General features: G+C 47.9%; 1 protein-coding gene across 7 annotated transcripts in view; it reads left to right on the top strand.

The window, feature by feature from the left end:
• LOC119396975 (protein PRRC2A) overlaps positions 1-20807 on the top strand; it is a 163188-nt gene that overhangs the window by 68765 nt on the left and 73616 nt on the right. For all 7 annotated transcript variants that reach the window (XM_037664393.2, XM_037664386.2, XM_037664433.2 and 4 more), the window contains exons 13-14: positions 2136-2238; positions 17522-17610. In XM_037664393.2, the coding sequence (XP_037520321.1) occupies positions 2136-2238; positions 17522-17610 (192 nt within the window). The remainder of the gene's footprint in view (positions 1-2135; positions 2239-17521; positions 17611-20807) is intronic.

The raw sequence follows: 20807 nt of genomic DNA, 5'->3' as shown, positions 1-20807 counted from the left end.
GCGTGTTGAGGCGGGTGAAAAAAGTTAGACGGTGGCGGACGACATCGGGATACCACAGAGCACTATGAGCACCTTGTTGAAGAACAAGGCGGATATCAAGGCAAATGCGGCGGAGCAGCGAACGTCGGAAGCCTGTCGTGTGCGCGCTCCTGCCCACGGAAAAGTAGAAAAGGCACTCTATGCCTGGTTCCCTCTTCCCGGCTGCCGTTCCACCTGAAGTGTCTGCGGACGATTCCGTGGAAGCGGACTGCAGTGTTCAGGCTGTTGCGAGCCTCGCTGCCGAGGACATTGTAGGTGCAGTCGCAGGGACCCAGGATGCTCAGGCCGACAGCTCAAGTGACGAGGAAGATAGTCTGGACGAGGTGGCGGCTACACGCACGTATTGCCGCCACTGAAGTGACAACTGACAACTGTTCGGCTTGATTCGCTGTTGTTGCAGCGACATGGAGGGAACCAGGCTGTCGCACCTGGACAGCCTCGATGAGATCGAGGCCAACTTCATTTTGAAGACAAAGAAGCAGGCCAAGTTAAGCAATTTTTTTTTTTCACGCAAAATAAAATGTTCTGTTGCATCGTGTGTGTGGAATTGTCAATTCTTGAATGCGCCGATTGTAGGTGATCGTCCGCCACTGGTAAGGTCTTGGGGCTTGTATTTTTTTATATTGAGTTTTTCGTATATGGAACTAATTCGCGATCCCCTTAGCATTCGACATATCAGTGTTCGACTGTATAATCCGCACCCCCACTTTTTGAGCACATATTTTGGTGCGGGTTATGTGCGAGAAAATACGGTATTAGGTGGAGTGCCGTTTGGACAATTGATGAACAAGGAAAATACCGTATTTATATTTATAACCAATAGTATATACATAGTTATTCTGCCTGCTTCATCGGTAGCTTTCAAATTTTACTACACGCACTATAGAGTTTATAATATGCTGCATGTACAAAATGGGTGCGGGTGTTTCGGGAGTCAATTTTTATGGAAAAGCTGCTGTTTTGATCGGCAGCGGTGCCTCTGGCGGTGGACAGCGGCAATTTTTTGGGGCAGGCATCAGTAGTAAGTGGAAGTGCTCTTCCTTGTTGGTATAGATTTTCTTGGTGCACAGCTTGGCGACACATTTGTTGTTACGGCCGCTTCCTACTGTTGCGCTAGTTTGTCGCATTTAGCATGAGTGCTTCGGGCCCAAGAGATGGTCGGTGCTCATTCACAGCAGCATTGAAAAGGGCTGCCATTCTCCATGATGAGGAAACTAATAACTGCACAACGGGACACAAGTTTAGAGTTGAACGTGTGATGCGGATGTGGCGACTGCAACATGACGAAACTTTGCGACGCCAAGTGCCAAGGTTTTCAAGGGTCCATGTCTGGACGCTTTCCGGAGATGGAGGTGAAACTCTCAGCATATGTGACCTATCTTTGCGATCAATTGCTGCTGGTGACCTGTGAAACGGGGACGCAACAAGCACTTGCCTTCGCTGCAGAAGCTTAAATACTGAGGACTCTCTTCAAAGCCAGCATTGCGTGGGTATCAAAATTCGTGAAGAGGGTTGGCTTCACTTCGAGTCTACGGACCAGCGTGTGCCAGAAGATGCGGGCTTCATACGAGGAGAAACTCCTTGCCTTCGCAGGCACTCTCGACTCACGGCAGTATTTGCTTGGGCGGAGCGGCAGTGCTGACCAGACTCTAGTTTATGTTCATATGATCAGCAATAATACCGTGAACTCAAAAGGAGCTTGCAAAGTGAACTTCATTTCTACAGGCAGTATAAGGCTACGTTTCACTGTCATGCTTCCATTTCGCTGGAAACAAGTTTTACCGAGACAGACCGTGGTTAAGCACGAAATTAGCCTTTGCAAACTGTGAACAAAAAAAAAAAAACATTACTTGTGGGCTCGCTGCATTTTCGTGCAGAGGAATACAAACCCAACCGTAATGTAAGTCGTGTAATGCTCACAACAAAGCACCCACTGTTTTCCCACAGCAGTGTTCTGTCGGTATTGTTGATACGCTGCATACCCACGTAAGGGAAATGGAAGGATAAAGAAACTGTTTCAAGATTTTGCAGAAAGTCTAACTGTATTAATAGGGATGGCTACATGTCGTTCTTTTTTGCAACTCTTCCTCTTGCAGAGAGAGAGACTTCGAGGACAAACAGCAGCGTGAAAAACGTGAAAACAGGGATGCAATAGGAGCCTGGTCCAGCACAAGAGATTATGATCAGAGAGTTGCTAGAGTAAGTACTTGTGCCTTGTAAGGATGTGATTGAAAACTGAAACCACTTATGCATGTTCATATGATAGTTCTTCACTGCTTTGGAGGTTAAAAAACAAAAAAGCCTTGGCCATTATCCTAGCTGAAAAAATTCTGCTGCACAGTGCCTTTTGATCAGATTTGTTTACTCTGTGAAGGACTGCTTAGGTAAACGTTACCATATTTACATGATTCTAAAAGGGGTATTCAGACGGGGGAGAAATGCTCGGGGGGAGACGGGGGGGGATTGCGTATCACGTGACCGCGACGTCACGAATTAGCAAGTGGGCGTGATCCCCCCGCGCCTCCTCGGGGCAGACTGGGACCTTTTCCCCGAAAGGACAAACGATCCCCTGGCGGTGGGGGATATAGCGAATTTTCGGGCTCTTGTTTGGCCACATTGTTGCACTTGCTCCTGCAGAGAGCGCCAGCGGGTGTACAGTCTGCAGCTGCATGGTCGTCTACAGCTCGTCGTCAGCAGCTCGTCAAATGGGTGGTGCAAGCCATCAGAGTAGTCTAGTAACACTGGTCTCCCCCTCCGTTCACCTCGTCCGTGTGAGTGGGGGGCATTTGTGGAGACTTCTCCTCGCGAGCTGACGTCACTAGGCTCCGCCTTTATCCCCCGAGCATTTCTCCCCCGTCTGAATACCCCTTAACGTGCACCTTTTTTTCAATACAGTGGAACCTGGTTTATACTACTTTGAAGGGAGCCACGCAGAATAGTCGTATAATCGAAAAACTAGGAATATATAGGCAGTGACACGCAGTCTTGCTCAATAAACAGGTTCAGGCCGCCTGAATAGCCCCATAACATGAACCTTCACTGCTCCAAGAAAGGTAGGTTAAATTACAGTAATACCTCGTTAAATCGAAGTGGAAAAAAACAAAAAATTTCGAGATAAGCAAAGTTGTGCAAATTTCATTGAGAAGTCCAATTCTATCTAAAAACGTTATCACTACTGACCAGTTTCTTAACAGGAGCGCCAACTTGCTCTTTGTAAAGGTTTTAAAGAAAAATAATGACATAATGGAGCTATCAACCAGCTGTGTTTTTCAGCACTGCATTTTTATTTAGTGCAGAAAGACCAGCTAAGGCTGGTCTGCCTCTCAGTAATATTTGCACCTAGCAAAGCTTTCTCGAGAGCCTCTTGCTCACACGTACTGGCCGCCATCTCCTCGCACGGTTAGGGCACTCTGTCCCACCACTTGAAACTGAAACCCGCCCAACGACCTTATCGCCCGTCCTACGCAAGGTGCTGAATATTCATCATCCCTTGCCGCGTAATATGCACCCAGTGCATGACAAAGGACGGCGTAAAGCTCATGTGCGATACCTTAAGGGGGGACGCGGCTTTCGTATCGCGAAAAGCGGCAAAGAAATCGATTTTTTGCAAGTCACATTTTCAGTTTCTGTAGCCCTTTTTAGATCCGATTCCAAAATATCTTCACCGAAAACCGCGTAGAAGTGCTATAAAAAAATTGTTGCGCCTGCCGAGGTGGCGAAAATTATTGGGGAAATCGCAAAAAAACACTGATTTTCAAAAAATCATAGCTCCGCAATGACGCCACCGGGCGCCGATATCTTGGGCTCATCGGAAAGCGCATTTTTCCGTCTTCAAATTCCCCGCCGCAGCTGGCTCCTCCCTTCGAAAACAAGCGCAAAAAAAGCAAATGTTCGAAGGTCGTTTCGAGCCCTCCGATTGGCCGCGTCCGCCATGTTGCCCCAGCGCGCCTCGCCATTGGTCCGATGCTCGCTCCGGGACATCGTCGTCTGCAGTTCGTGCGTCTCGAGCTCACGGCTGTCGAAAGTCGCGCTACTTCGTTGCGTGTTCGCAATCGCTCTGTGTTCACGGCTCGATAACTTTGAACAAGAACTACGTTTTAGTTTGGAGCTACTAGCGGAAGCTCGGTGGGATTACGATGGCGCGCCGCACTCGTAGCGAACATCGCAAACGCGCGTCTCGGACCGACTTTCTAGCGTTGACTCGTCGGATCCGTGGTTGGAGGTTCTGCTTATGCGCACTTCGGACGTCGAGACGAAGATGATCGCAGGACGACTCTTTGTACTCGCGACCACGCCTTACGAACTTTGAAACATCGGGCACCGCGGCCGGCGCGTCTACTGCTCGGAGTCGTCACTAGGCCTAACTCCGCTCACGGCATCGGCACGCGAGACGAACCTCGAACTTTGCGGGCAAGAGCAACGCGTTAGCGGACTCGCGGCAGTGTGCTTCTTCGCAAGGAACGAAGCGCTTCCCCCGCCGGCTTCTCGGTACAGCGGATGGTCATTTTACGCATCGGCAGCGGACCCCACGGCCAAGCTCGTCGCGCAGCGGGCGCGCGTCGGCGTCCCCCAATGCGAGGCCAAACACGTTGCGCGCCTATTTTTCGTCGCCGCACCTAGGCATATTGCGCATCGTCACCGAATGCCGCCACCCAGCACATCGCGTGCTGACTTCCCGGACTATGCGGCCGAGCACTTAGAGGTGAAATAAAGCACTGTTGATGCAATTTAGGCGCGCTTGGAGCCGTGCGTGGTATCGCCGTAAGCGCTCATGAATCATCTGAAAAAATAAAAGCCTCGCAGAAAACCGTGTCCGCGACCGGGTGAATGATGAAGCGCATCGCAGGCGAGGTTTACAAATTAGCTTGACGAGTGAAACAGGGAGATGAATTCATATCTGCCCAGTTCGCGTCTTGAATAAACTGCTAAGGAATTCCTATTCCACCTATGTCTTGGCCATAAATGCCTGTTATTTAGGAGGAAGTGATAGGTTGCCATGATGAGAGCCGCTTTTAGTATCCTATAAAAATGATTCAATGATCAATTGCAATCAAGACTGTTAATTATGTTAATGAGAGCATGAATACAAGAAAGCTGGCAAATCATCATAATACATGACCTACTTGAATTACAATATCTTGTTTTTTTGTCATGTCTATTACACCACTTCATAACTTCGTTTAAATTCATGCTACATGTTCTTTGTATATCAGAAAAGGATTTTAAGAAAAAAGAAAGAAAACAAAGGCACAACCGATGAAAGGCCACATGTGCAGGAGGTCCAACCTTATAAAACACCTTAAAGATCACAATCTTCTTGTGTTTTAAAGAAGCAAGGCACCTCAAACTAAAGACAGGGCACTCAAGAAAGTGCACATTACGAAGGACTCAAAAGATTACGACCCCAGTGCCTTTTGATGAAGTAATATCGTTGGTACAACTTTAAAAGCCGTTTTCTCAAAACGACTTTTCTTGCTTCCTGCTTCGCTTGTTCCGCTGATTTCTCACTGACCGCTGGGTCTATTTCAGTTCCGTTTTTTGTTCTATATTCCTTGAAGCACAGTTCAGGGCGTGACATTCTTGCTTTTTCAGTATGGCGTTTTGATAATTAGCTATTTGACGAGTTGCACAAAGCCTCGATGCCTGTTGCGCAGTCACCTCATGAAAAAGGAAAACTAAAAAAAATTTTGTTGCAAATAAAAAAATCTAAGAATGTCACGCCCGCAACCAGACATCTTAGAATGCATAGCACTTTGAACGAGTTTCCTATCGCATTTTTTAAGCGAGTCAGACTCGGAACAAGAGCAGAAGGTGAAATATATTGTAAATCAAAAAGTTGTAAAGATATATTCATGAAATTTCTACAGTAGCATTAAAACAACATTTCAAATAAGTGTGCCAATTTTCATCAAAATCCATGAAGAAATAAGAAAGTTGGTACCGAAAGCCACGTCCCCCCTTAACCGCATGCTCGAAAACATCCCAGAATCCCAGGCCTTGTACACAGACACAGCGCGCACTCAAGAGGGCTATACCTCCGTAGTGCTGGATGGCACTGAATCCCTGAAGAACTCTGTTGCAATGCGCGGCACTAATGTCGCGTACGGAGAAATTCTCGGCGTTGCTCTCGCCATTCAACACGCCGTTCATGTTCCAGGGGAGGTGTATATACTGACGGACTCGCAACAGGCGTTTTGGCTGTTGCTGTCAGGACATGGCATTCTGAGAGTGGCACAACAAATTCTTAAACAGATCCCGCAAAATTATTCAATCACACCTTCCCGCATCCACTTAAAGGGCCCGTAAACAGGCTGCGACTTTTTTTTTACACACGCCAAACAAGCTCGCTAATCCGTACAGTAGACCGCGGCGATCACGTTTTCCAAATATTACAGCGCTGCGCGCCGCGCAGACCCTTCATTTCGAAAAACAATTCCCGCGCTTCTTTCCTACGCCTGATCAATCCTCCTCGTACGCGCAGTGACGTCAACTCGGCGATCGCCGAGTTGACGTAGCATTGAGCTCGTCGATTGGTCTAAACCAGGTCTCAACAAACAATTGTCAAGTTAACGTCAGTTCCTGTTCCCACCCACCGCTACGAAACTGCGCCTTGTTTTTTGGCCCTGCGGTGATGCGGTTTCGGCCACGCAGTTGTCGCGCGTATATTCCTCGCACTGCATAGCATCTGCACGCACTTCGGCGAAGCGTTGTTCAGTTGCCGGCTGCAAATCGAGCGGGGAGAGGGGAATCTCCAGTAGCTCGGACTATGGTGGCTCGGACTAGCTCGGACGGGTCGCGCTTGCTCACGCGGCAAGCGGGGTTCTCCAGGCTTTTCTCTCGCGCCCCTTCGACGTCTCGGAAAGCAAGCACGCATTCCTGCTGCATTGTGAACTGTCACAAAGGTTTAAAAATAGTGAAGAGCCGAAAACTGCCCGTCAAGTTACGGAGCACATGCGACAATATAAACAATAAACAACCAGGAGCCGCAGCAAGCGGAAGTGCATTGCGACTGATCAAGCTAGCCCATGACGTCAATTGTTGACGTCGTGTCACGTTGCCGAAGTGGGCGGAGTCACGACGACGGGCTACGCCTTTTCCTCCATGTGGCGGAGAAGGGTGGTGAGGCCGCGCGAAAATTTGAAACCAGCTCAAACGGATGCTCTAACCCCTGTAACTTCCTTATTATAGCACGTACTCGCAAAATTCTTGCGGCAGCATGTTCACATAGCAAAAGTGCGCATATTTCTTTTCATTACAATTTTTGGACATCAGGGTTGTTTACTGGCCCTCTAAATGTGGACCCCTGGTCATGCCTCGCTGCCAGGCAATGAACGCGCACATGCATTTGCCTGCGATATTTCCCTCCGGGCGGCCCGGCGTGGTGAAACGACCAGTTCATGGTGGGGGGGTTCCTTGCTACGTTACGGAGACATTCTTCGTCATTATACAGTAAAAGCTCGTTAATTCGACTCTCGTTAATTCGGAAAATCGGTTAATTCGGACACGTCATCTGGTCCCTGTAAATATACGCATCACTCTATGAGACTGGGCGCTCGTTATTTCGGACAGATTTGACTGCAAATCGGATAATTCGGCGACTTTCGGGCCGCTGGCGAGGCTCGAAAACGAAAAAAGAACAATTCGGAACAAAAGTGAAGCTCAAACGCAGCATCGCCATGGACATCAATTATCGACTTGGCTTGGATTGAGACTGCTTGAACGCCTTTTTTTCGAGTGTGGGTTTTGTTGCTTTGTTCCCGTTGGTGTGCTGCATCGTTGATCGCCGATTTATCGAGGAACGTTTCACTACGGCTGCTTTAGCTTGATCGTTGCTGGTGCTTTTGTGTTGACTTCTCGTGTGACCGCACTCCACGCCGATGGCAAAGCCGGCGAAGCAGCCCAAGTACGAGGCCAAGGACTTGACCACCAAAGTAGAAATTTTGCGTGCTCTGAATAACGGGCTCTCCCGACAAGAAGTGATGAAGAGTGATGAAAGGGGATCCTTGTATCAGCGGCAAAAGGAGCAAGGAACGAGTAACCGTACTTTTAGCCACCAACGTGACGGGAACAGAGCGCTTGCTGCTTCTCGTTATCGGAAAGGTTCAAAAGCCACGCAGGTTCAAAAGCCACGCTGCTTTAAGAACATCAACAATCTTCCTGTGGATTACCGTGCCAACCGAAAAGCGTGGATGACGGGTGAAACTTGCGGACACTGCAGACATCATGCGAGCTGCTGAGCACCTTGAAGGGCTCAGAAAAATTGTGTCCGCGCGAATATCTGCTCGAAAACAGACAAGCATCCGCGATTACTTTGTTAAGTAAAGGTATGTTGAAAAAACTAGTGCATTTATTGTGTTTATTTCGACCATTCGATAATTCGGACATTCGGTTAATTCGGACATTTTTTCCGGTCCCTAGAAATCCGAATTAACGAGCTTTTACTGTAGAAGCATTCGCTGCACTCACCGTGCGCCACCACCATCCTTCTCGAGAGAGGAAGCAGTGGCACTACGTCAGTTGCAAACAGACACTTTTCCTAATCTTGTCTCCCTGAACAAGTTCTGGCCACACTGTTATGCCGACAATTGTCCGGGCTGCGGCGGGTCACCCTCCATCTTCCACGTCAAACCTTTTCCCTCCTTTATCACCCCTCCTCTGCCCGCTACGCAAAAAAGAGCTGTGGGACGACGCCCTCCGCGACGGACCTCTCGAGGTTCTGTGAGCCATCATACAACGGGCTCAACACGTCGCCCGAGTCGTCCTAGGGACCCCTGATTAGGGGATCCTCCCATGCTTTTTGTTCTATACTTGCATAATAAAGATGTTTCTCTCTCGAGAGAGAGAGTTGCTTAAAGGGGCACTATAGAGCAAAACGATTTTTCTCGCATTAGTAAAGTAGTCTTCCACGATACCAAAAACACCACACTTGCTGCGAGAAGACTCTTAATAAGCGAGAAAACGCGCAAAAAGAAAATACAGGTGGAGACGCCACCTTGGAATTCCTGCGCCATTCGCCGTGACGTCACATAGTTTTGACGGCGCCTGCTTGGGCATATGTAGTTCCTAATCTGTTAAATCGAAGTACATTGTCCTCTGAGGGGGCCAGAGACTTGACATAAAAAGTTTATAGAAATTTCGTCTAGCCATTAGCGCCAAAATACGTTACATGCTCTTTGAAATCCTTTACGTCACGAATTACAAAGTTCGGCGCGAAATTTAGAAATGAAAGTTTGAACTTGGTTTTCTCCTCTAATAATAAACCTATGGTGGTGAAATAAACTACACAAGACTTCTCCGAGCACACCTTATCAATCTAAACTAGAGCTGTGCGAATAGCAAAATTTCGGGTGCGAAGTGAATTCGAATTTGAAGTGTGAGTGCGAATCGAATTGAATATTTTTCGAATATTTCTCGTATATTTCTAGAATATTTTTCGAATACTTTGATGCGAAATTGCAGAAAAAAAAGTTTAGAGGATTCCTAAGCATATTCTTATGACAGCAACATGAAAGTGTTTCTTTTCGCTAGGTTAATGAAGCACTGTCGGGGTGGTGTTTCGTAGTTGTCTTATCAAGAATGAGGCAATGTAGAGGCAGAATTCTATTTATGTACATGATTTGGTGCCACCAAAGTTTTGCCGACAACACTTTACACGTGATAGGCAATGATGCCATTTCCTCATCCTCTCCTCCTCTTTCAACTTCTGTGGAAGCCCAACTGATGTGGCGGACAAGGGTGTCCTCCCTTCAAGTCCGGAGTTCCAAATCTGCCTCGTAGACGTTGATATATAAGAATATCTGAAATATTGGATGCCTAAAAGCTTCGGCTTCAGATTTTTCGGACTTCCTGCCCAAATTTCGGGTCCAAAACAGCATTGAGCCCCCGCCTCTGCCACATCTTTCATCTCCATGTTGGAACCAGCGTTTTCATGAGTTAATACATTTGCGACCGTAGCGGAGCTTGAAAGGCAGCTTTGCCGCAATACCGGGGTGTGATGAGGTGAAGCATATTGAAAATCAAGGGACCACTTCCTATTGGGCCTTGACTGTCTTGGCAAAGTTCGACCGTAACGGAGCTTGGAAGGCAGCTTTGCCGCAATACCGGGGTGTGATGAGGTTAAGCATATTAAAATCTAGGGACCACTTCCAATCAGACGTTGACTGTGTCTTGGCAAAGCTCGATTGTAACGGAGCTTGAAAGGCAGCTTTACCACAATACGGGGGTGTGATGGGGTGAAGCATATAAAATCTAGGGACCACTTCCAATTGGATGTTGACTGTGTCTTGGCAAAGTTCGACCGTAACTGAGCTTGAAAGGCAGCTTTGCGGCAATACGAGAGTGTAATGAGGTGAAGCATATTGAAAATCTGAAGGGGTCACTTTCAATCGGACGTTGACTGTATTTGTTTTTGGGAAGTTCGAATAATAAAATTCCAGAGTGAATCGAATAGCAAACACTATTAGAAAAATATTCGAAATTTCGAATATTCGCACATCCCTAATCTAAACCAATTCATTGTTTCTCTTTAGTGTCCCTTTAAAGGAGTACTGACACGATTTTGAAGTGCAGCAAAACGGACGTTCTTGGTTTCCTTGGCATTTAGTGTTGACACTCACCCCACACCGCATCCGGGAAACACGTACAAATATTGAAGTTTGATTTTAAAGTTTTCATCTCCCAGCATCTCTGCAAAGCAGCTTCACCGCGTGGAGAGCCCTATGACGTTTCAAGTCAGCTCACTTGGTTTGCGAAGCCTGGGTTCTGCATGCAACCTAAATCACAGAAATCGCTGTCGGAGGTACTGGACGACAGTTCACTCATCATGAACCACGTTCGACTGACAGCAAAGGACAGCAGGTGCATATTTCGTGGGTTGCAGTCTGCCTGTGACGTCACGGGCAGACTTGACACGTCACTATGAAGCCGCCCTCTCGAAACTGAAACTGCTGGTTGAAAGAAGCGGTATTAAAAATATATGCAATGCATCCCCAGGCACCACGACACTCTTTTTAGGGTTCTCGACACCCGTGCTTTCATTTAGAGCAACAACCCGAAAAATTTTAAAATTCATGTCAGTACTCCTTTAACACATTGCATGTGGCGATCATCCGTGCTGCTGCACTTTTTCGCATTAAGCGAAGCATGTTTCTTGTTTCGGCTGATGTCGTCACCCCTTGAGTAGCTGCGTAGACACTGCCACGATCACAGTGCGTCACGCCACATTGTTTCGCTTAAAAAAACTGTCAAGCCAGCCGATGTTGCAGGCGAGATCAGTGTAGCCCACCGCTAAGTCCAGAGAATCGGTCTTCTCTGTCAATGTTGTGACTGGAAGGGGCTCCTCTTGCAGAATGCAACCACACAATCAGCACAATTTTGACGTCTGGAAACTTCGAGCCTCAAATCCGCTTCTTTGATTAGGGCTACCTTTCTTTGCAGCATCACTAACTTGCTTTGCTTTGGTGGCGTTATTCTCACCACATCGCACGGCCGACGAAAAAATTGGAGACGTGCCTTGCTTAAATAAAATGCCGAAATTGCATCTCTGACGGTAAACAAGACGACGTACGACCCGTGCTATTTTGCAGGGCCTGCCTCTGTGCAAGTCTATAGCGTCACCTGACGTGACACAGGGTTGCTTGACAAAGTTATGCTGCTAGGTTCCGACGTCGCATTCGGGAACAGTGTCAGCATTGTAAGCGCAGCAGCTTTGCGCGAACCTGTCGTAAGCGCAGCAGCCTCGCGCGAAGATTTTGTTCCACTCTCAGTCAAGATTTCGAGATAACCGAAAGTGGGCACGAAAATACTTCGAGATGAAGGGCAATACAGTCGTCGACCGTTTATTCGGATGCTGAAAATTCGGACATACAGTCAAACCCCGCTACAACGAAATTGACGGTGCTCGGAGAAATGTTCGTTGAAGCGAACATTTCGTTGTAATGAAATCGAAAAAAATATGGCTGACCTGAGCTAGTAGAACAGTGAAAATTTTATTTCCAATATTCAATAAGAGTCTGCTGCTTCCTTTGCGTCCCCAGAAACGTTACGACGCGATTCTTATTGCAAAGCGACGCCACGTTGAAATGCACGCAGAAACAACTGCTTCGCGAACGAATCAAACAAGCACGGGCGTGCAACACGAACTGCACAGTTGCACCACCACGCTAACACTAGCTATTCGCCGACAACGGCGACATGCATGCATGCTGTCGCGGAGCGATGACTTGCGCCTTATTCTATGCTATTCTTATCCACCACTCGCGGCTGGCTGATCCCGTTGATAACGCAGACGAATTGTTGCTCCGACCACCGGTCGCACTGGCCAAGCACGAAAAGCATTGGCATTGGAAAAGGCACCATTCCGCGACTGCACCCCAGGGCTGCTCGCGTTGATAACGTGGATGTGGCGGATGTACCGTCGCTCTGACCACTAGCGAAGTGCGAAAAGCACGAAAAGTATTGGAAAGGCATCGGAAAAGCTATCGTTTCACGATTGCACCCCACTGTCGACAACTGAGCTTTGGCTTCGGATTGTCTGCGACTCAGAAGCAACTCAAGCCAGTTGCCAAGCAGGGCACTCTGATCGCCGTCGCTATCAAGCAATGGCGGCCCCCATGCTCAGTCAACAGCGGCGGTTTCTGGTGGTTCCAACACGTGATTCAGACTTTGAATTCGTATTTTTATGTTCTAAAATGCATCTAAATGTCCGAGATTGTGTTTATTGCACGGTAAATTAAATTTTTGAGCCCCGAATAGCATCTTCAAATTTCGTTGAAGCTGAACGGCAGCAGAAAAAGTGTTTGTTGTGGCGAGCATATTTATGCATTGACTCCTATGGACTGTTGACGGGGAACCGAGAATTTTTCGTTGTACCGGAAATTTCGTTGAAGCGGAGTTCGACTGTACTGATTTATTCGGACACCTATGCAGCACCGCCACTCGTCCCATTGAAGTAATGTAAACTCGCGACCGAAAATTCGGACGCCCCACTGTCCGCCATTCAATTTTACGGGCTTCGGCGGGCTGATCGAGTGCGACGTTGAACGCCATGACAAGCTGTCGGTAGTGTTAACAATATTTTTGCTAGGTTGCCAGCACTCAAAGGTTGCACTGGCTATAACTTGGATGGTGCCAGTGTCAAAAATCCACGCAGGAATTACTGATCTCGAAGGCTATGTTGGCTACACGCAACGGTTGCCTTTTGGCTTTAGCCAGTCAAGTATCCATTGAACGGCTACCACAGCCCAACAGCAGGCCATGTCAAGATTGGAATCAGCTCGGTGCGGCGTTTGAGGTGAATGACAGCACGTACGAGTATGACGCGGTACGAGAGTATGACGTGGATCCTAATTTGGACAAAGAGAGTACAACAGAAGCGCTGCAACATCAACTAGCCCAACGTCGTTCCCTTTTGGCGTTTGAGGGTTTGCGTTGTCAGATGTTTCTGTGGCTAGGCCTGATCTGCGTCCCGAGGTTTGTGTCTTGCTGCCTTATTTGTTGCTTGGCGTGCGAGTCCTTATCTGCTGAAATTTCTCCGACGCCGCCCGTTCCATGTGCGCTGTCGGAACCATAGTTTCTTACTACAATACCTAGAGGGGAATCTGGCGCTAGTGTCTATGCGGGCTCCCTGAGTGGCACTTCAGCCACCATGGGAATGATGGGAACTACAGGCTTCGGATCTACTTCGGATGGCTTTCGTTCCTGAGATTCGTGACTTGCTTCATTCTTTTGTACGTAAAATTTATTTAAAAAAGTTCGCGTGACCGTAAGATGGAAGTGAAACCTGGACAAATTCAACCACCAGGGTATGCATTGCCCTGCAATTGTGGTGGAGATTTGGCATCACCAAATAATGAATTATTCTTTTACAACACTTGAAAACAAACACACTTGTTTTTCCCTCGAAAGTACGCATTATCTATTTATGGAAATAACAGTACTGTTTTGAGTGACAAAAAACGTATTGTCTGCTACGATGCCAGGTGCGTCTGTCCAAGTGGTCTGCCTCTTACGCATCTCTCATTTTGTTGTGAAGTCAAGTCAGGGGTGCGTGACGGTGCGTCTACTTAGCTTTGCCGTCGTTTTGCAGTCGATTTGAGAGTTTTGACAAGTAGCGCTCATCGAAAAACGTGAACGCTATGCAATTTTCTGCACTGGCATGGGACGCTACATCTATGTGCAGTGGTGAGTGCACGATGCTTTACTAAAACTGCCATATACAACCTGTAAAGCTGCAGCGAAACAGAAAATCAAGAGATCTAGTGGTCTTCAGCCTCTTTGAACAAGAAAGGCGCTGCTTGAGTGCTTTGAAACGCACCCCACTACCCACGCCTCGCGAAGAACGAAACTGAAACTGTAGGAAAAGATCCGTAGACAGTTCGCTAACTAACGCTATCCAGTCCGAAGCCTGTACTTCCCATCATTCCCATGGTGGTTGAACGATCGCAGCGCCAGTTTCCTCTCTAGGTTATTGTATGAAACTGTGGTCGGAACTAAAGAAATGCGACAACTACAAGGCCCTGACGATGGCGAAAAAAGCGGCGATTATTCACCAGGTGGAACTTGCTTGGGAGTTATCGCTGAGTTGGGCAATGAGATCATCTGTCAGCTACTCGAACCTGCGCATGTGGCCAGTGACTGCCGTGATGGCGCACCTCACACACCACAGCCATCAAATGCGGATTTAGAGTAGGCTGCTGCAGTGCTATGGCCGACCCACAAGGGTGCCCAAACATTGGCTGAAATACAGGCAGACTCGCACAAAGAGGCAGCATAAACAGCGGCGTGGCGCTTACGGGTTATACGCATACCACTGTGCTAGGCCACATGCACTACTGAGCAGTTAGCTGAATATGCTTATCAGAAGGATTGTCATCGATTTAAGCCGTACTTGCGCGTTTGCCACCTCTCACCATCACGTCTGTGCATTTCCGGTGCTTATCCGTAAAGACACCGGCGCACTGCGCCTTCAGCGCTGTGGCAGTGGCCCCTTCAGATTTTCTGTATGCTTCACCCCATCACACTCTGGCATTGCGGCAAAGCTGCCTTTTGAACTCTGCTACGGGCGCAAACGGATTGACTCACGAAAGCGCTGGTTTTAACCTATGAAATGAGACACGGCAGAGGTGGGGCTTTAATTAATGTCGTTTCGGATGTGAAATTTGGGCAGAAAGTCCGAAAAAGCGCACGTCGCAGAGTTTCAGCGTCAGAAATTTCAGATGTTCTTATACATTGACGTCTATGGGGCAGATTAGGAACTGCAGACTCCATACTTTATGTATGGAACCATACTTCATGTATGTTCGTGCGTGCATTTGTATGTGTGCGTGTAAATATACGCAAGCAAAACTGAAAATTTTCGGGGGGGGGGGGGGTTGAAGCACCCCCCCCCCTGGCCACATATTAAAAGCGTGCGGTACACTTGACGCTACGCCGCTCGCGCAGCCGAGCAGATAGCTGAAGGCGCTTTATTTTAGGCAGTTTTCGAATAGCGTACGCTAAGTTAGCGTTTGCGGCCCGCTATTTCAGTCACTTAACGGGAGCCCGCAAGCGGTTAGCGTACGACGCATGCGCAGTTGTGCGAAAAGCCAACGCAAAGCTTTGCGTACGCTATTCGAAAGCTTCCTGAGGGTTCGCCCTTCAGGGAGGGCAAATATTAATCGCAGCACCCCTCCTTCCGAATAAGTCAAAGTATGGGCCGTATCGACATGCCCCCCCCCCCCCCCTTCGTGCGCACGCCTATGGGGGTGGTCATACTGACGCGTTCGTCGGTGGCCATACCGCTTTTGTTCTTTCCTGATGTTACGCTCGATGGCGTCGCCGCAATCGCGTGCTAGTCTGAATCATTCATTGACCGTTCAAAGACGTACTGCTATGTGACTATACAATTCTTGTGCTATCAGTTTTTATTGCGATAGCAATTATATGGACAGTCTCGAGGGGTTCTTGCCGTCGCCGTCATGTCCTTTCGGTATGAAGTCCAAATTGATAAGATCCCCCCGCGAATTGTATGTTCTACAGCGGGTAAAAGCACGCGAGCAGAGGCGACGTACGCGGCCGAAGCAGACGAGCCGGCCCATTGCTGTCGCTCTACGCGGCCGAAGCAGACGAGCCCGCCCATTGCCGTCGCTCGGAGGCTGCATGCGATAACATCACCCCTCTTGGAAGGCCTGTCGAAGCACACGGGAAACGCCCCGCCCGTTTTTAACAAGCCTTAAAAGGCACGAAGACGCGAGGGGGGGGGGGGGGGGAGTGTCGCGCTAGGAGCAACTTTGAACTTTGCGCGGTCGCGATCACTGGCGCGCCCGCTATCTCGAAAGCCATCACAGCGGGGCGGGCGGCTCGTATACGCTTCTACGTGCTGCGCTCTCAAAGCGAAGTGACTATGCAGAGAACATGGCTCCCGGAGCGGCCGTATTTTCTTACACTATCGTTTTATGGTTACGCGAGATCGGATACAAAACAGTTAGCTGCCAGCCTTACTTCGTGTAACACTACAATTTGTTGCTATCGCATTCATTGCTTCGCCCTTGCGGTGAAACTGTGACTTTTTTTATTATTTGAGAAGTGTGATGTTTTTTCTTTTCTTATTTTCAAATGTAAAGTGAACCTACTTGGAAACATTTTTTTATCTATTTCATATGTTGTTCCCAGGGTTATATAAATTGCGTGGTTTGTAAAAAGGTAGTGTAGTTCATACCTGGCAATAATCTGTTAAAAAAAGCTTTCTCCAAAGGCTCTTTGAATGTTATGTGTATTCTAAGCCGATTAAAATATGTGCTTGTTCCTCCAAGTTACTACAAATTTGTTTTTTCAAGCTCCAAAAACGACATAATAAATGCCGCTAACTGCTCCCAAACAAGGTTCTCCTGCTCCTAAATTGAAATTTTGCTGCTCCCAAAACTGCTCCCAAATCGATTTCAGCCGTCTCACCCCTGCCTTATCCACCACATCAGTTGGGACTCCACAGAAGGTGGAGGAGGAGAGGTTGAGGAAACGGTCTTTTCCTTTTGCATGTGGTGTTGTTGACACCGCATTGGTTGCACCAAATCACGTAAACACAATTTGTCCTCTGGATTGCCTCATTCTTGATAAGGCAACTAGGGAACACCACCCCTCCAGTGCTTCACCAACCTAGCCAAAAGAAATGCTTTCATGTTGCTATCTCATAAGAATATGCTTAGGGATCCTCTGCAACTTTTTTTCTGTAATTTCGCTTCGGAGTATTAAAAAAATATTTGATTCGCACTCGCATTTTAATATTCATGTTCGCTTCGCGCTCAGAATTTTGCTATTCGCACGGCTCCAATTTTTAGCTTCTGGGTGATACATTGGTGACGAACAGCAAAAGTTAAATTGAAGTAGCCAGATTTTTTTTTCCTGATACCTGATATCTGTACATCGCCTGCGTCCATTTAATGAGGTTGGACTGTGTATGTGCTGGTAAATATCAAATGTTTCACTCTTGCCCTTTCTCTTTCTGCAGGATAAATGGGAGCGAGAGACTCAGCCCTCAAGGCCTGACAGCAGGGACAGTCGTACAAGCAGAGATTCCCTGAGGGATGAGAGGGCTATGTAAGTTTTGACTGCTGCATTGCACATTGAAGGCATAAGATACTGCTTTTTTTTTTTTTGTGTGTGTGTGGTTTTACTATAGAATCTCAATTAGTATAAATCTTAAAATTCAAAATGAGGGATAACTTGAATTGAACAGCTAGTCCTGGAAGTGTTCTATGTACCGTCAACAGTTGTTACTTAGACTGCTTAATTTGGTCACAAGTGCTGACTGATCAATACAGTCGCCGACCGTTTATTCAGACATGCTCGTTTATTTGGACTCTTTCGCGGCACCGCCACTCGTCCCATTGCAGTAATGTAAACTCACGACCGAAAATTCGGACGTGAAAATTCGGACCCCCCCCCCCCCCCCCTTGTGCATCATATGTTCTACCGCGGGTAAAAGCGCGTGAGCGGGGACGACGAACGCGGCTGAAGCAGAGATCAAACGAGCCGGCCCATTTCAGTCACAAGGAGGGTGCAGGCGATAACATCACCCCGCTCGGGAGGCCTGCCGTCGAAGCAGACAGGAAATGCCCCGCCGGTCATTAACGACTATGAAAAGACGTGCGGGGGGGGGGGGGGGTGTCGTGCGAGCAGCAACTTTGAATCTAAGGGCGCAATCGCTGGCGTGCACGCTATCTCGACAGCCATCACTGCGGGTGGCTTGTATACCCTTCTATGTGCTGCGCTCCCAATGCGAAGTGACTATGCGGAGAGCATATCTCCCTGGAGCGGCTGTATTCTCTTACACCAGCATTTTGTAGTTACGCGAGATCGGATACAAAACAGTTAGCTGCCAGCCTCACTTCGTATAACACAATTTGTTGCTATCGCATTCATTGCTTCGCCCTTGCGGTGAAACTGTGACTTCTTTAAATTCATTTTATAGAGTGTCAATAGGTTTAGAATGAAGGTAACTTTTATTATCTTATCTCTAGTCTTCAGTTCATCTCAGCGACGTTATTTTATTGACATCAACATTCTTCATTTGTCTGAGGTCTAGTCAACTGTAGTGATCCAAAGCATCGATTATATCTCCAAGTTATTGCTCTGTCAGCTGTGATGTTTTAGTGATGAGATCATACGTACATGTATGTTATTAATTTTGCTAAGTCTGGTCAGCTCATCAGTATTGGATGTTGGTAAAAACCACTGGAATTTTTTGTGTTAACCAGAAATAAAAAGATTGAATTAACGATCATGTTTGACCCGAAAAGTCTGCTCCAAAACTAACTTGCATCGCTCCGAAACACTCTTTTTGATGCTCCAAAGCTGCTCCAAAACGCCCATTTTACCGCTCCAAAGCTGCTCCAAAACAGTATTATTCCTGCTCCCTGAGCTGCTCCAAAAGGCTGAAGCCCACTTCCACCCCTGAATACAATCAGACTTCATGAAAATAGATCAAGCCATAGTCGGGCTAAACTTTCTGCAAGCGGGACAGTCTGGTCAAAACACACTTCTGAGAAAACTGGCACTAAAGTTGCGCAGCCACTACATGTAAATCAAAATGCCCTGGGGCTGTAATATTTAATGTCTTTGCATGCAGGGGTTTTCTTATGTCCTTGATCTTTCAATTTTTTCTGCACTACGTGCTTTTCTTTTTCTTTATATTGTTTATTTTTCTCAGCTCTTTGAAGGGTGAGCCTGTCAGGTTTGATGCCCAGACAGACTTGCATATTAGAAGTCTGTGGGCATGCAGATTTAGGTGTGCTGTGGCTGTTGTAGCCAAGACAATGGTGGCGCAGGAATTTCTGAGTAGTACTTAATGCAGGCCTGTAGCCAGGGGGGGGGGGTGCCTAGCCCCCCCCCCCCCAATTTTATGAAGAGGGGCATTTTACCGAAAATAAATGATAGAAATGGGGGTTTTTCTGAAATAGTCAAGGTTTTCAGCAAGTGCCCCCCCCCCCTCTCCCCCCCAAAAAATTCCTGGCTACGTGCCTGACTTCATGAAGCGAGTTTGGGAGATAAAAATTCGTCACTTTCTTTAGACAAGTTCATTTGTCACCCCCGCTTTGATACGCTTCATGATTCACCCAGTCGTGGAAATGGTAGTCGGCGAGGCTTTCATTATTTCAGTACATTCATAAAAGCTTGCTGCGATACCATGCATGGCTTGAAGCGCGCCTAAATTACATCAACACTGAGTGCTTATTTCCCCACCAAGTGCTTGGCCGCGGGGTTTGGGACGTCGGTGCCCGATATGCTGGGTGGCGGCATTCGGTGGCGATGCGCAATATGCCTAGCCGCGGCGATGAAACATCGGCGTGCAATGTGCTTGGCCTCGCATTTCGGGGCGCCGACGTGCAAAATTGTCGCGGTGCTTCGAGCGATCGCTGCGCGACAAGCTTGGTCGTGGGGTCCGCCGTGCTGCCCATGCTTAAAAAGCCGACCCGCAATTCCGAGGTGCCAGCGGGCGATGTGATTTGTTGCTTGCAACAAAGCACATTGCGGCCGGTTCGCTTTCGCATGTCTGCTGGCACGATGTTCTTCCCCGCGAAGTTGGGATTTGTTGGCGCCGTGAGCGTAGTTAGGCCTAGCCACAACTCCGAGCAGTGTGCTCAGTTGCCGTGTGCGATGCCGCGGTGCCCAATGTTTCAAAGTTAGCCATGTTTGATCACGAGCACAAAAAGTCGTCCCGCGGTGGTCTTAGTCACGAGGTCTGAGATGCCGACGGGCAGAACTTCTAACCACGGGTCCGACAAGTGTGCTTCTGCGTCGAACTCGTCGCGCTATCGCAGTCTGATGATTGAGCTTCCGGGTGCAGCTGCTAACGCGTAATTATCATCTACAAGCGAACACAGAACGGGTGTGAAGGCTTCGCTAAAAAGTCGTGAAAGTGAAAGTATCTCTGCATGCGGTCACTTGAGAATACCGCCCAAGGTGCCGGAGCTGACGTTCTCATTGGCTGTAAAGACACCACATTTATTTATAAGAAAAATGCGCTTAAGTGATGATGGCGAGAGCCACACAGCCCTGAAAATGTCTAATTAGGGCAAAGAAAAGAAGTCTGTCTCAAGTCGGTAATTCGTAATACAGTCGATCCCGGTTATATCGAACTCGGATATATCGAATTATTGGCTATATCGAACAGTTGAGAAATCCCCTTGAATTTCCCAAGCAAAAGTATGGGGTTGGTGTGCACGTATATCGAACTCCCGCACAGCGAAACATCCGCTATACCGAACGCTGCCCCGCGCCGAAGCCCAGAAAGT

Source organism: Rhipicephalus sanguineus, chromosome 1 (assembly GCF_013339695.2).
Source record: "Rhipicephalus sanguineus isolate Rsan-2018 chromosome 1, BIME_Rsan_1.4, whole genome shotgun sequence".
Taxonomy (NCBI): Eukaryota; Metazoa; Arthropoda; class Arachnida; order Ixodida; family Ixodidae; genus Rhipicephalus; species Rhipicephalus sanguineus.
This window is presented reverse-complemented; position numbering and strand designations above follow the sequence as displayed.